This window comes from Lynx canadensis, chromosome A2 (genome assembly GCF_007474595.2).
Source record: "Lynx canadensis isolate LIC74 chromosome A2, mLynCan4.pri.v2, whole genome shotgun sequence".
Taxonomy (NCBI): Eukaryota; Metazoa; Chordata; class Mammalia; order Carnivora; family Felidae; genus Lynx; species Lynx canadensis.
This window is the reverse complement of record NC_044304.2, coordinates 161,335,439-161,351,582: the sequence shown is the minus strand read 5'-3', so window position 1 is coordinate 161,351,582 and position 16,144 is coordinate 161,335,439. Positions and strand designations below refer to the sequence as shown.

The following is a 16,144-nucleotide window of genomic DNA, read 5'->3' as shown; positions in this document are numbered from 1 at the left end:
ACGTATACTGTGATCACAGATGCCTTGAGATAAAATGGTGTTTTTTGATCGAAATCATCAACATCGTTTTAATTGTAACTGAATTGTATACATGTAGTTAGCTGAAAGTAACAACGAAACCGTCCTCTCATGAAAATTTATTTTTCCCTTTACTATGAGAAACATCTAACAATAGAAAAAAAGTCTTTTTATCAGAAGCTGCATCAGATACTTCCTCAAATTCTCAAGACCGAGATATTACTTATGCTAGATACATAACAGGCACTCATGTACTGACTTTAAAAGAGGAATAAATTTAAAGAGTATTTGAGTATCTATCCCAACTATACAAACGAGTCACAAAAGGGCCCCCGAATTCTTCGAATGGCATATGGTTAATTTACGAAGGCCAAAGAGAAAACTTCTGAACCCAAACATCAATCTTTCATTGAGCTCCTTGTATCTCCCAGTAAAACCTGAAGGGTAAGAGAAATGCTATCACAAAATACTAGCCTTCTCATCTTGAAGAATTTTCAGAAGAAAAACAGTCAAGGACAAGTCAGGGGTAGCGTCAGTCAATGCCAGAGTATACGGGACGAGTAACCCTCCAAAGAACGCTGACTGAAAAGATGTTCTTCTCCCAAAGTCCTCCCCACAACACTCCACAGAGCTCTGACATCAGTGCACAACCAGGCTCACCGCGCACTAATCTCTTCAAAACCAGCTGTTGGTGATGCTGTCAGCTCTGACTCTAGAGTTTCAACCAACCTCAAAACTGCAGATCGTGAGAAACCCAGGTCTGGAGAGAGTCTGAGTGGCTCACCTTCATTTTTGTCAGCATCCAACAAATTCTGGAATTCTGTGTGGAAAATCTCCAGGTGTTTTTCAATGAGCACTTGCTCGCACTTCCTTGCTAGTTCATCTTGTGTGCTTTCGTGAAGGTAGACCTGGACTCTTCGTTGTTCTTCGAGCAGACGGGCCTCTGCCTGCAGGAATTAATTCGAGTGAACCGTCTGGATTCACTTCTAAAGAACTGCTACACGAATAATGGCAAATTAAATTCACAAGCTCTAATACATTAAGAGAAAAGGGAAGGGGTCCTGTGACGTTAGGTGAATGCCAACCATGTTTAAGTGGTCACTGATGTGCTCCATTTTCTCTGCAACAGATTTCCACCTCTAGCTCCTTTTCAAATGACTTCACAAGATTATCTTTGTTAGTTCAGATGTGTTCACGTCAACTTTCGTCCTTCAGGTAAGTGGCTTTTCACCTTCTGGGGGCAGTATCCCTATTCTACACTCTGAGACACCTATGGACCCTCTCTTATCCGTGGACACCATGTTCAGAACCCCTATTTTTGACTGAAAGCCACCTGAAGTCAAGAGTCACATGAATCTATTCCCTGAAATGACCACATGGAAAGAGTTATTAGTAATCAGACTTTTAAACAAATTTTAAGGAAAAGTATCATGGCCTTCTCTTGCCAACCATTGAGTATATACCTCTGTAACTACTGGATTATTTATGCATTTCAATTTCTTACCATTCCCTTCAAGGAAGAGAGGAAAACAAAGATGTAATTTAACAGAGCAGCAAAATAAATAGAAGTCCGTATATTTTATAGTGTATCAACAGAAATAGGTGTGGTATAAAGCATCACCGAGGAATCACTAAATTATCAAAGCAACGACGATATTTCAATGATAATCTCAAATTAATCAGGTGAGAAAGAGAAATACTATACTTAGTACTGTAAAAGTGCCCTACTTTCCAAAATGATTTTAGATTTGGTATAATTTGGGAGAAATCTATAAAAATTCAACTGGAAGAATAAACACTCAAGAGCCAAGAAACAAAAAATGCAGGCGGGATTTATGCTGTCAAGAATTACTAACAATGAAACGGTTATTTAAACAACAGAAGTCAGAACCTTATTACACATTCCAAATGGTCAAATGTGAACAAAATAAACCTGGAAATTATCTGGAGTATTTATCAAAATGTCAAGGTCCTCGACACAGAATGATCCCTGAAAAATTAGTTAAGTTCATCCAAATAAAAAAAACGTGAAAGGAAAAGGAATAATTTATAAAAGAAGACATATAAAAAAACCTCAAGTTTCTGGTAGGAAGTAATGAAAGCATAGCATATTTGGCTGATGGAATACTATTATCCAGTAAAATAAGTAACAATAAAATATGTTAATGTAACAAATTAGTTGGCGGGGGGGGGGGGGGGGGGGGGGGGGGGGGACACAAGTTACCAAAAAACCTACAGAATTATTCCTAACTGGTTTTATATACATACTTAGCGTTCCAAGCTTGCAGGTTTATGTTCCTTGTATTTTCCAAAAAGCCTACAGTAATTAATGTGTATGTATTCTCTGATTATGAAGTTATTTTAAACCATACGGGATCGTTTGTGCTTTAACTGAGAAGTTCTACGTTAAGCGCTTACTGCTTAAGATCTGATACTCACTAAGCCTCAAGAATGCAAGCGATATAGTAAAATACAGGACATGCAAACCAAAAAGCACTTCTTTTTCTGTTTGAAGTTATACCTGTTTCCTAGAAGAACATAAATCACCTTGGGCAGCAGAAACTCCTGTTTCAAACTCTGCTTTCTCCTAAAACAAACTTTTACCCCTGCCCAGATGAAAGGTACAGCCTTGGTGGGACTGCTGACTCATTCTCTGGGGGGGGGGGGGGGGGTCACAGTGGCTTTCCAACTCAGGCACTGTGTGGTAGGGGCAGCGTTCCGCCACAGGACCCTCCCGCAGGGGCCGAGAAGGAAGGAGAGAGTAAACTGGCCCCTGAGTGACTAAAAAACATTAAAGGACAGAGGGGCCTCAGTAACAGCTTGTTTTAAATATAAAGAAACCAAAGTATCCAGTGTCGTGTCATCACGTTTGTGGATTCTAGGTCAAGTAAGCTCTTGACCATCACTGTCCAGAACACCAGGATCAAATTCAATTTTTTAAAAAATTTATTTATTTTGAAAGCACAAGAGCACAAGTGGGGGAAAGGCAGAGAGAGAGAGACAGAGAGACAGAGGGAGGGAGGGAGGGAGGGAATCCCAAGCAGGCTCCGCAGTCTGTTCTGAGCCCAACTCAGGGCTCGATCCCAGGACCGTGAGATCATGACTTGGGCTGCTATCAAGAGTCGGACGCTTAACTGACTGAGCCACCCAGGTGCCCCCAGGACCAAGTTCAAAATGACTAAATAAAACGAAGCAATTAAGGGGCACCTGGGTGGCGCAGTCGGTTAAGCGTCCGACTTCAGCCAGGTCACGATCTCGTGAGTTCGAGCCCCGCGTCAGGCTCTGGGCTGATGGCTCAGAACCTGGAGCCTGTTTCCGATTCTGTGTCTCCCTCTCTCTCTGCCCCTCCCCCGTTCATACTCTGTCTCTCTCTGTCCCAAAAATAAATAAACGTTGAAAAAAAAAATTAAAAAACAAAAACAAAAACAAAAAAACGAAGCAATTAAAGACTGTCCCTGTTAATTCTACTAGGATGGGTTCCGCAGGAAAAACAAAAGGAAAAGCAGGCCCACTCCCTGCCAAAAAAGGAAATCAATGAAATACTGAACATCTGACATCAGTAACCTAGAACAGTCAACAAATCTTTTGTAGCTCACACGAGTCTCAATCACATGAGACAGCATGATGTGTTAAAAACCCTAATGTGGCTTTGGGTCGTTAATTCATCAAAGCCATCCCTACTGAAGATTCTCAAACGTTTCCACTAAAATATCCCTCAAATCACAGAAAAGGGAACGTAGACCCCTCAGGGAATTTGCACACCTAGCCCAAACTAGCGGCTAAAAGCAGAGTATTTTTTAAAGGTTCATGTTTTATCTCAATATTGTTCAGGAGTTTTGTATATTATTTCCTGACAGACTGTTTTAATATAAACATAATTTCCCCTGAAGTTACTGAATAAAACGTGCCACTTTTTATCCTCTGGTTTTGCATATTCTCAGGCATCTACTGGAGGTTCTGAATGATGAATGCTTATATCATGCTTACTATCTGCCAAGCACCAAATATATATGTATTACAAAATAAAAATCATTACGTGACACCTGGGTGGCTCAGTTGGTGGAGCATGTGACTCTTGATCTTGGGGTTGTGAGTTCAAGCTCCATGTTGGCTGTAGAGATTAGTTAAAAATAAAATCTTAAAAACGAACAAAAAATTACTACCCCCATTTTACAGATGAAGAAACTGAGGACCTGGGGCACCTGGGCGGCTCAGTAGGTTAAGTGTCTGACTTCAGCTCAGGTTATGATCTCACAGTCCGTGAGTATGAGCCCGTGTCCGGCTCTGTGCTGACAGCATGGAGCCTGGAGTCTGCCTCAGATTGTGTCTCCCTCTCTCTGCCCCTCCCCCACTCACTCTGTCTCTCAAAACTGAGTAAATTTTAAAATAATAATAATAATAGTAAGATAAAGCCTTAAAAACAAACTAAAACTTATTACCCTCATTTTACAGATGAAGAAACTGAGGACCAGGGGCCCCTGGGTGGCTCAGTTAAGGGTCCACTCTTAATTTTGGTTCAGGTCACGATCTCACGGTTCATGAGATGAAGCCCCACATCAGGCTCTGCACTGTCAGAGCTTGAATATATGCTCTGGATTCTCTTGGTCTCAAAAATAAATGGATGCGCAGAAGGGAGAGAGGGGGGGAGGGGAGGGAGTGGGGGAGGGAGGGGGAGGGGAGGGGAGGGAGGGAGGGAGGGAGGGGAGGGAATGGGGGAGGGAGGGGAGGGAGGGAGGGAATGGGGGAGGGAGGGGAGGGGAGGGAGGGAGGGAAGGGGGGAGGGAGGGAGGGGGAGGGAGGGAAGGGGGGGAGGGAGGTAGGGGGAGGGAGGGAGGTGGGGGGGGAGGGAGGGAAGGGAGGGGAGGAGGGACGGACTGAGGACCAGAAAGGTTAGGTCAACTCCCCAGGAAATGACTGAATAGGGATTTAAAATGACATTTGCAGCCCAAGGCTCTAGGTAGGAGAATTGTTCATACAGCTAAATTCCAATTTTATGCTCACAGATCCTCTACGTTATGGACTTCCAGAATGTGAGGGAAGTCATGTTTGGTAAGATCCAGCCGGATCCGGGCCCAACCTGTAAGCCCTGTACGAAGGAATCCCCTCTAAGAGCACCGGGGCGCAGGAAGCATGCTGCAGCCCCGAAGGCAGGGCTCACACCGGAAACCTCTGCTCTTCAAGCTGCCTCTGGTTCCAGGCCTGATCTAAAAAAGAGACTTCCCCACTGTGGGGGCGCTCAAGTCTCTGGCCTGAAGAGCAGACCCCGTCGTGTCACCACCACCTTCCCGGGAGTGGATAATGGAGGTGACGGGAACCCAGCGTCGCTCTTGTCGATGTGCACCCTGAGAAAAGACCCCACTTTTAAAAGAATCACCAGATGCACGAGGGTCGAGAAGAGATGTGATCATGAAAACGACACTGCCAAACGAAAAACCCGCAATAACAGGCGATGCTGACACTGAAAACAGATTCTGCTCCGAAAGTTCATTTGTCAGGCGACCGACACTCAGAATGAGCTGGTTAGGTCCCGGGTCGGCACACCAAAAAGCTAACAACCCACAGACAGACACAAAGAGCTGACACTGTTCCAAGGATAGTATTTCCGAAGACTTCCCTTTTTGTTAGGTTTTGAGATGTCAGAAATCTGTTCGTCAAGGACTTTCAACTGCACACTTCTCCAGCCCACTGACAACCATGACGTCCTAGGGGAAAAGGCAGCCAGTCACACACACTGGGCGGGGCTGTGTGCCTAGAGAGGCACACTGCTCACACTGCTGCCCTGGAGGGCTGACCGGCTACCTCGATTGCAGCACCTGCCCTGAGTGGCTGTGTGGTCCCCTCCTCTCCCGGCCAACAGAGAATAAAGGGCAAAGCAGAGATGAGGCACGGTCGGCCCAGGCTCCCTGGAGATGTCCTCGGACGTCTCGGTCAGGGGTCAGCAAACTATAGCCTACGGGCCAATTCCTGCCTCTAAGTCACATTTTACTGGAACACAGCCGCACGCATCTGTTTACATGTTGCCATGGCTGCTCTCCCCTCAAAGGCAGAGCTGAACAGCTGCCAGACCACGTGGGGCGCAAATATTTGCCCTCTGCCCCTTCACAGAACAGGTGTGCTGATTCCTAACCTAGGTCACTCCTCACGGAGAAAAGTCCGGGACACCTGTATTCCCAAGAAAGAGAACCAAAAAAAAAAAAACACACCAGAACTTCGCTGGAACATCACCCAGTACTGAAAAAGACTTACGGTACAGTTTGTGACCAATCTTAGATCCTGTGGTTTCAGCACAATCTCCTGTACTGTAAACTTGAAGGCTGTACCGGAGACTGTTAGGGAACAGTTCAGAAGGGAAAACAGCAAAGTTCGCAAACCTAGCAACAGCTGGTACTTCGAAACTTATCTTCGCGTTGACTGAAGCCTGTGGCTTCTATTAGCTTACAGCTACCCATGCTAGGAGAGCAAGTTCAAAACACAGAAGCCACACAGCTCTGACAGTCAGATCCTCAGAGCCCTGGAGAGAACACGGAGCCGCGACAGTCAGATGAAGTTATTATGAAAGCTCCTTGGTGCGCGGGGAGAAGCATCTGTACGGGCTACGGACACTGCAGGGGAACACTGCCCAAGACATGATCTGTGGAAAGAGCTGTGCACGTCAAAGAGAATAACCCACTGGAGCGGCGAGAACCGTGTTAGCTGAAGCCTACCGTATGCGCCGTACGTAAGCGTACCTTTTTCATATATTCAGTCACTGGGTTCTGCTGCAAGAATTCAGTGCTCTCCCTGGTATAAAATCTCTCCGTGTCGGCCAAAAACTGAGATTCAAAGGACTCTTTATACACTGTCAGCGTAGGGCCCTTGGCAAAGGCGTCGTCTTCATTCAGCCCCAACTCCACTAGAAACAGATAGGAACTGTATTTCAATTACCCTAGTTTTTGTTACATTTTACCCCACATACCCATGAGTAACATTCAGCTTAAGTTACGTTTAAAAGGTAAATGGAAAACGGCAGGACATAAGGTAAGCCTGCTATTCACCGGTGTGCACTGAAGTACACGGCTTCAATGAAAGAAAAAAGAAATAAAATCCAAGACATAAAAGGAAGTAATTCTGACCCGTGGCCAAGCATGCTTCAAAGTTATCGTGAAGTTCACTTAAAAAACTTATTAAAATGACATTTCTTTTTTCTAAACGTTTATTTTTGAGAGAGAGAGAGAGAGAGAGAGAAGGAGAGAGAGAACGTATGCGAGCGAGTGGGGGGGGGGGCAGAGAGCGAGGGAGACACAGAATCCAAAGCAGGCTCCAGGCTCTGAGCTGTCAGCACAGAGCCCGACGCGGGGCTCGAACCCACAGACCGCGAGATCAAGACGTGAACCGAAGTTAGATGCTTAACCGACAGAGCCACCCAAGTGTCCCAACACGACATTTATTTCTAATTGAAGTGTAGCTGACGTACAGTAGCCTATCAGTTCCAGGAGGTCATCACAGGGATTTGATATTTGTGAATATGACAAAATGATCCCCACAGTGAAGTACGGCCACCACCTGTCACCTTAAAAAGTTACTGTATTATCGCCTACGTTCCCTATGCTGTACCTTACACCCCCCATGACATTTCTTTTATAACTAGAGGTTTATCTCTTAATCACCTTCACTGATTTCAACTGCCTCCCCACAAGGACTAAATGTAAACTTTCAGAGAAACACGAGGCCACTCAAGTTTTCCGAACATTGCATTAGCTCATCAGTTGCTCAATCTCAACTTTTCAGGCTGACCCAGGTCTCTGGTCCTCTTCCCACTCCATTAATGACACTCCATCATATTATATATCCAGTCATTCAGCAGTATGAGAGCAGAAAATAATTCAAATGTCGAGTTCCTCAAAAGTCCCATGAGAAACAAAGATCAAACAATTTTTGTGAGGGGTAAAATCAAACAGAATCACACTCACTTAAAGAGAGTTTTTTGAGGGCCCTTGTACATGCAAACAATATTTTCACAACAGCTCAAATATCTGTCAACGAATCTGTCAGAACACGGTTAGGATTGCCATTTGACACGAAAACTCTGAGTAGGTGAAAGGGAAATGGTTTACCGTAAGACTGTACAACTCCACTTATCAGTCTTGTGTTGATGGTTTCACCGTTTCTTTCCTTTTCAATCAGTTTTAAAACAGCATTTGTTACCTTTAGGAAGGATAAAGGGAAAAGACCTGTAGATTACAGACTACAGCACGTATATTACTACACATCTCTTGGACTCTGAGAACATTACACAATGCAAGGTGCCAGATACTCTTAGGGCATTCTAAAGCTGTGAGGAGACAACGCCTACGAAATGAAATCTGTAAGGGGGTTTTAACAGGACGACACGCACACTCTCACACAAGTGCGTACCTGTTTATTCAATGGCCTGAACAGACAATCTCTCCAAGTCACCAACGCAAGCTGGATGAAAAGAAAAAGGAGAAGTGTAAGAGGTCTACACTTTCACCACGTTTTTCTAAGACTGAAGTCCTAGGAATCAGTCTGAATCTCATCTATCAGTATTTCTAGATTATAACTGGGTAAAAATCTATCATGACGACATCAGAGATGCTCGAGTTAGCAACTTCAAGATTTTTCGAAATACAGCCGCTTATCAGCTCCCATTTTAATAATTCAGACACAAAGAAAACGTGGATTTTAGGAGACCAAACATATCAGCTTACAGGGTGTCAGTGGAGTCAACTTCTAACACTGTTCCCTGGCCCAAATTTAATTTTTCATCTAAATGAAGATAATTCCAGTTATCATAGTTTCCTAATACTCGATAAATTAAGTAACAGATGATAAAAATTCAGCATGTTGTGTATCTTACTTGTGGTGATTTGTGTTGCACGGATGCACACGGCTGGAAACGCACCAAACTGCACACTTTAAATAGACGTGGTTCATTATATAGGAATTGCTCAGATTTCCCATTTTACTTGCACTCATGTGTGTTGGAGTCTCTGATGCATTTCTAAAACTTTCCACAGAAGTTATGCCAGAAAATCACTATAAAAATGCTCCCCCAAGGGGAACGGTTATAATTCATAAATGATTTTCAGCTGTTTATTGAGAGAGGTAGTATTCAGAGTAAAATTCAAATTTTTAACAATTCAATATTCAAATATAAACTGGTGAGGAACTCACTTAGACATAAATGCTTTCAGTCTTATTTTTCCTAAATTTAACCACAAATAAGACTAGGTTGATGTAAGATGTATTTCAGAGAAAATTATGTGTAATTTAATTTATGCAATAAGCCCTGAGTAATGTTCCTACCACACACACAAAAAAAGGCAACATGAAAAGCAATATTTAAGAGAAAACTACTTTTTAAATCCGTTTATTTATTATTCAAAAAGTTTGGGGGGCGCCTGGGTAGTTCAGTTAAGTGTCCGAGACTTCGGCTCAGGTCATCATCTCGCGGTTTGTGAGTTCGAGCCCCACGTCGGTCTCGGTGTTGACAGCTCGGAGCCTGGAACCTGCTTCAGATTCTGTGTCTCCCTCTCTCTCTGCCCCTCCCCTGCTTGCGTTCTGTCTCTCTCTCTCTCAAAAAATAAAGATTAAAAAATTAAAAACTTTTTTTGAATTCCAGTGCAGTTAACAGTGTTATACCAGTTTCACGTGTCCAACAATTCTATGCGCGACCTGGTGCTCATCGCTGTAAGTGGACTCTCAATCCCCTTCACCCATTTCAGCCCTGCCCCGGCCCACCTCCCCTCTGGGAACCATCAGCCTGTTCCCTAGAGTTAACAGTCTGTTTTTCGGTTTGTCTCTTTTTCTTGGTTCATTTGTTTTGTTTCATAAATTCCACATACGAGTGAGACTGTACGATATTGGTCTTTCTCTGACTTATCTTGCTTTAACATTACACTCTCTGGCTCCATCCATGTTGTTGCAAAAGGCAAGATTTCATTCTAAGAGAAAACTATTTTTTTTTTTAATATTTTTTTCAACGTTTATTTATTTTTGGGACAGAGAGAGACAGAGCATGAACGGGGGAGGGGCAGAGAGAGAGGGAGACACAGAATCGGAAACAGGCTCCAGGCTCTGAACCATCAGCCCAGAGCCCGACGCGGGGCTCGAACTCACGGACCGCGAGATCGTGACCTGGCTGAAGTCGGACGCTTAACCGACTGCGCCACCCAGGCGCCCCAATAGAAAACTATTTTTAATTAAGCACGAACAATACATACTCATGTAATGTTTCCATAAAAATAAGATTTCAGAATTAGAAACTATGATGTCCAAGAAGATGTTAGAAGGGAAGAGCCTCATTTTTCAGGAGAAAGGCAAGCCTGGGGCGATTTTCCCTGTGCAAATTCTGCCTCCTCGAGTCTTAGACTTCTTTTTTTTTTTTTTTTTTTAATTTTTTTTTAACGTTTATTTTTGAGACAGAGAGAGACAGAGCATGAACGGGGGAGGGGCAGAGAGAGAGGGAGACACAGAATCGGAAGCAGGCTCCAGGCTCTGAGCCATCAGCCCAGAGCCCGACGTGGGGCTCGAACCCACGGACCGCGAGATCGTGACCTGAGCTGAAGTCAGACGCTTAACCGACTGAGCCACACAGGCGCCCCAAGACTTCTTTAAAGCAAGAGTAAGGAGGGAAAATGCAATGCCATGGCCATGAACTTCTAGTAAAGATATACTACACCTTTAAAAATAACTTTTTTTCCAAACATTGTTCTAAATCAAGACAGCCTTAGGCAAGTCTAATTTGACTCTGGATAACTTGTCACTTTGAAGGAAGAAAGGAAGCAGAGATGCCAAGATAAGAAAGCAAGGCCAAATGTACACCAGACAAAGTTCAGACGAACAAGGAACGGAGTCCAGGAAAAAATCTTGCTCCGTCACTTTAATGTATCAATAATGAAATTAATTTACGTCCTCTGGTGGACAGGAAAGGAAAACAATAACTTTCTATAATTAAAAAGGAAGAAAGGATTATTAGGGAAAAAAAAAAGGTAAAACTTTATATTGTGCGACAAAGCATCCCCACCTTCTGGAACTCCTGGAAAATACAATGAGAGATCACTGTGTCCAACTGTTCCTCTGTGTCAACTGATGCTTGAACTTTATGAATTCAACAGGTTCACTGAAGAGCATACAGAGGAAATACTGTTTCTAGACAGGGGTATTCACTGGCCTTTGCTAAAACTTACGGCTGCATATTGTATTTCCAAACGGTTACTACAGACAGTATTTAAGGATGTAGAAGGTATGAATTTTCAAAGTAAATAAAAAATAGAAGCTGAAAATCGTAGCCTATGAAGTATACGTGAACTTCTTTCTATTTTCTCTGTTCTTGAATATAGCACACAGGAAGTTCAGGTGTAACGATTTTTAGGAGTCTGTGACGTTACTGCAGGGTTCGTGTGGTGTTTTAGGTCAAGGTGGCATCCAAGAAGAAATCACCCAAATCATGCCGATTCGTAAAGAAAGCATTTGTGAGTGGAAAAGAAAAAGGAAAGTACAAAAGGCTCAACTCAAAATACTAAATCCACAAAGTTTTGTTCATTATACATATCACATATATAGGATATATATAAATGATACTAGTTTGTCATGAATCTATGATACATTACATTTTCCTTTTATTAAATCTGTCCAAAATAAAGCAATAAAGTACTGCTAATATACCAGCATTCTGGGAGATGGAGATAATCTCATTATGCAGAACTTAACATGTTCACATCACTGGTTCAAGAAGAGGACAGTCTGTGCATCTGATAGCCCGTTCCGAACAGACAGGCCTTCTGTCGAGTCCTTCCCCTCCACTGGTCTACGACATCAGTCCCCAAAGCTGACTGGACATCACAGTCCTCTCAAGGGACTCCAACAGTCTGCTGACCCCCACCTCCAGGGTTTCTAGTAAGTTGAGGCTGGGGCCCAGTAATGTGCATTGCTAACAAGTTCCCAGGTTTCCATGATGTGGCAGGTTTGGGGACCACACCTTGAAAACCAATGAAACTAAGAAACATATTAATGAAAGTGATTCAGTCACTCGACTTCTGCCTTTTCACAATCTATTTTCATGCCGTCTAAAAAGAACCTTCAACTTCCAACTCTGTCAGTATCGTATTATTTTGTAAAGAGAGAAGGCAGGGCATCTCACCACACGGTCCTCTCCCTAAACAGCTTCCCAAACCACAGAGGCCACGAGGGCTGACCTGGGAGGCTCGGGTCCCCGGCTCGGGACTGGATCAGCCTGACACAGCCAGCACGTGGGATGCCCAGCGCTACAAGCGGGACAGTTCCAGGCTAGACTGGACGGCTGGTCGAGTAACTGCGGAAGAAACTTATCAGTAAATGCAGAGGTGTGGAGGCTGTATTTCAGAACTCCAATTTACTCATCCTTTCCTGCCACAAAATATCTAAGAGTCATCTGTCGATAAATTAAAGCAAAGGAAATTAGCCTCCGGGTGTGAAAACAGCTTCGCTACTCGCCTAGCTCCCCCTACTGACAGATGAGGCAGCACTAAGAAAGCACACACGTGAAAGGTGTTTAAAAAAATCTTACAGAATAGATTTCATATATTCCTTTCCGTCCCTCGTCACATTCACGGCGAACCCAATGTCTATTGAGGTAGGCACAGATTCCGTTCAGCACTTTGCTGGAAAATCGATAATCCTCCCATTGTTGAGTGTAGAACTTCAGTACGCTCTCATCCATCAAATCTTCTCCATCCTAAAAACAAGTGAACCCAAGCTTTAAGGACTAATTTGTCACATGATAACTTAAAAGTTCACTAAAACAAACCTACGGCATTAAAAATACATCCATGTGTTCGGTTTTAGATGAGCTTTTTATTTTGTATACAAAAACATGCTCATTAACACCTATTCTCATAAGAATATAGCTTGTGAGGAACAGACTATAGAGAGAATTTTAGTGAAAATTCTTTCAAAATGGAAACTTTCCACGGTGGAATATTATGTATCATATACACTCATACAAAATACCTCCAACTTTTAGAATGAAGGGAATAAGGAATTTACCTCAAAATCAGCTCCGTTTTTGATATTTTTCAGTTAAAGTTAATTAAAATGTCCTATTAGCAATTTAGACCACAGGGCCAATACTACTCGATTTTTTAATGCATCTGCTTCCTTCATTAAATTTACTTAAAAACTATAAATTAATAGTTTTTACAATAATCTGTTGCATTTCTGTAAAAATAAGTGTAACGGTACAATATTTCTTCTTTAACAAGATCTCAAGGGGAAAATGTGCATTCACTAAAATTATTTTTACCCAGATTTCCACAAGGTAAACCACAAATTGTTATGTGAAGGATCAACCAGAGATTTTTTTCCTCCGGTATTAATGACATCCGCAAGGTAAATCTGCCTCCTTAAAAACTGCATATTCCACTTCAGTGTCCCTGAAATACGCTGCAGCAAGAAAGCACAGAGGTGACAAACGAGGGACGCAGCCCCGCCATGAACCGAGGGCCTGGGAAGGCCACCCGCTCGCCCTGCCTCAGTGTCGTCAACCTCAGAACTGAGGCCCCACAAACACGTGGCACACAAGTGAGCCCATAAGCCACAGGAAAACCTGACCAGATCTTGATACAACCAGATTTTTGCTCACTTAAATTTCAGTAAGAAATGAACTATCAAATGTAAAGGTTTGCCACTCTGGCTTATAGCACAGGACCTTTTCCAAAATGCAAAGATATCACTGATAGAGCACAGCTCCCAATACTTTGATACAACACAATATACTCCTGTTCCCACTTTAATGCTGAAGAATAATCAATTCCAGTATTCACTTTACAAAGTGTTCTGAATAAACAGAAGGACACAGCGGTTTCAGCAAAACTCTACGAAACACACGGTTTAGGGAACATGAAAATCATGCTATCTTAGTCACAATTTGTGGTCAATCAACTAGGGTCTGTTAGAATGATACTAAGTTTCCAATTGCCTTGTGAAATAGATTAAGAAAAACAATTTTGAAGCATGCTGAAAATTTTGCATAATGTCTGTGTAAACAAAAAATCTTTAAAGCATATACACAGAGCACAGACTTCCCAGGGTCGAGAGTATAGATGTCTTCACTCACTCTATGTGACATGTGTAGCACCAGATGAAGGAGCACTTGCCCATCCTGTGGCTGGATGGAAGGCAGGCACCACACTGCCTTTCCTACAGAGGATGGAGACTGAGGAAGGAAAAGGCAGAAGATGAAGGGGAAAAACTATCATTGTCCGAGCAACGGCTCGGAGCAGGAGGAACCATACTCCAAGGCCATGGATGTTCGTAGAGAAACCCATCCTAGCCAAGGGCATGATTTCATCGTAGCTCTGAAATACACTACATGACCATGTGCAAAAGGAGGTCACAGTGGAAAAATGTGATCACCAAAGGTTAGATAACCTTACGATCATTTGTACATTTTTAGACAAAACAACACACTGGGGTCAAAATACAACACAGGTGATCTGAATTCATAATTAGATGCTCGAAGTGAAAAGGTCCGTTAATTTCTAACAACCAAATACAAAATGGTTAGTGATTTAAGGAAAAGTACTAATCGGATATAAAGCTATCAAAGCCTTGTAGTTTAACAAATTAAAAAACAGAATATAGCTTAGGAAAGCTTCATCTTCGTAACAGGTAAAAGACTAAGCAAGAGCAAAATAGCTTCATGCAAACATCAATGCCGAAAACAATGAACAAATAACAGTGAGAGATTTAGCATTCAATCGAGTTAGAACCATCATTTCACTATTTTCTTTTACATTCTATTATAAAGAGTAAGTATAAATATACACGTACAACGTCTTACCTTAAGAAGATTTGTCAAGTAATTCTTCAAAAATTCTTTAAGTCGTTTGTATAATTCCAAGCCAACAAACTGAGCTCCCCCAGGCGTCTGACCCTTTTTCGATTTGGAGGGAGGGACGCCAGCCCCTCGGGCCTGGTTTGACTGGTGAACACTCGTGCAGTAGTTATAAACGTGACTTGGGAGAAAAGTTAAGGAAATCAACATGCATCATCAATGCCAACAGGGATTAATACCGAAATATTTTTAAAGAAAATATGCTTTACAATACCAATATGCCAATATGGTACATACATACCAATATGCTTACAATACATCAACAAAAGTCTGTTAACACGACAGTGAAGGGGCGCCTGGGTGGCTCAGTCGGTTAAGCGTCCGACTTCGGCTCAGGTCATGATCTCGTGGTTTCTGAGTTCAAGCCCCGCGTCGGGCTCTGGGGCTGACAGCTCAGAGCCTGGAGTCGATTTCAATTCTGTGGCTCCCTCTCGCTCTGCCCCTCCCCTGCCCATGCTGTGTCTCTCAAAAATAAATAGTAACAACAACAAAAAAAATTATAAAAAAAAAAAAACTACAGTGAAAATAAGACCCCATCCACCACAGCAATGAAGCTAGACATCAGCCAGCCCCACTTACAAGCCTGTCGGCACGCCCAGGGACCAGCCTGCTGCGAATGAAGGAATGTTCTGAGGAAGGTCACCAAGGAAACACAGGACCTTCTAAGATCACGTAATGTGACTGACCTTGTGGGAAACTGTCCTTCAGAAGGCATGAAAAGAACTGGCAATCGGTACAAAGGTTCCATACAAGAGAAAAAAAAGCAATGATCTCCTTCAAGAAAAACAACAAGCTATAACCAGAGTCTATTTTGATGCCTAGCTATATTTCTAGAAGCATGTATTATAAATATCAAAATAACTAAAGCTTTATTTTAAAATTATTCATAAACGAATGTAAACAAAGCTACACTTTGTGGACGAAGGACAAAAAGCAGCAGAAATGGCAGTGCAAGAAACCTCTTATCACAGGAAGTCACAAATGTCTAAAATTGATCAATCGCAGATGTGCAGCACGCATGCGCAGTACTGACAGGGAGGGAGCTGCGTAAGTCACAGGATAGACAGCGGAAGTCTGAAACAGCTGGAGGGGAGCTGCTGAGGACTGGGAGGCGGGGAAGGCAGAGAACCATGCTACTTTGTTATACAACCTTTCATACGATTTCAGTTCATCTGCACGTATTACCACTTGGATAAAACTAACAGACAACATGGACTCAGCAAGAAAAATCATTAAGACAATAAATCCTGG

General features: G+C 42.8%; 1 protein-coding gene across 2 annotated transcripts in view; it reads right to left on the bottom strand.

Moving 5' to 3' along the window:
- Window positions 1-16,144, bottom strand: part of CUL1 (cullin 1) — a 108,350-nt gene that overhangs the window by 28,453 nt on the left and 63,753 nt on the right. For both annotated transcript variants that reach the window (XM_032592473.1, XM_030308686.1), the window contains exons 3-8: window positions 14,840-15,014; window positions 12,566-12,733; window positions 8,413-8,463; window positions 8,112-8,202; window positions 6,747-6,910; window positions 803-965 (exon numbers count right to left, since the gene is read on the bottom strand). In XM_032592473.1, the coding sequence (XP_032448364.1) occupies window positions 803-965; window positions 6,747-6,910; window positions 8,112-8,202; window positions 8,413-8,463; window positions 12,566-12,733; window positions 14,840-15,014 (812 nt within the window). The remainder of the gene's footprint in view (window positions 1-802; window positions 966-6,746; window positions 6,911-8,111; window positions 8,203-8,412; window positions 8,464-12,565; window positions 12,734-14,839; window positions 15,015-16,144) is intronic.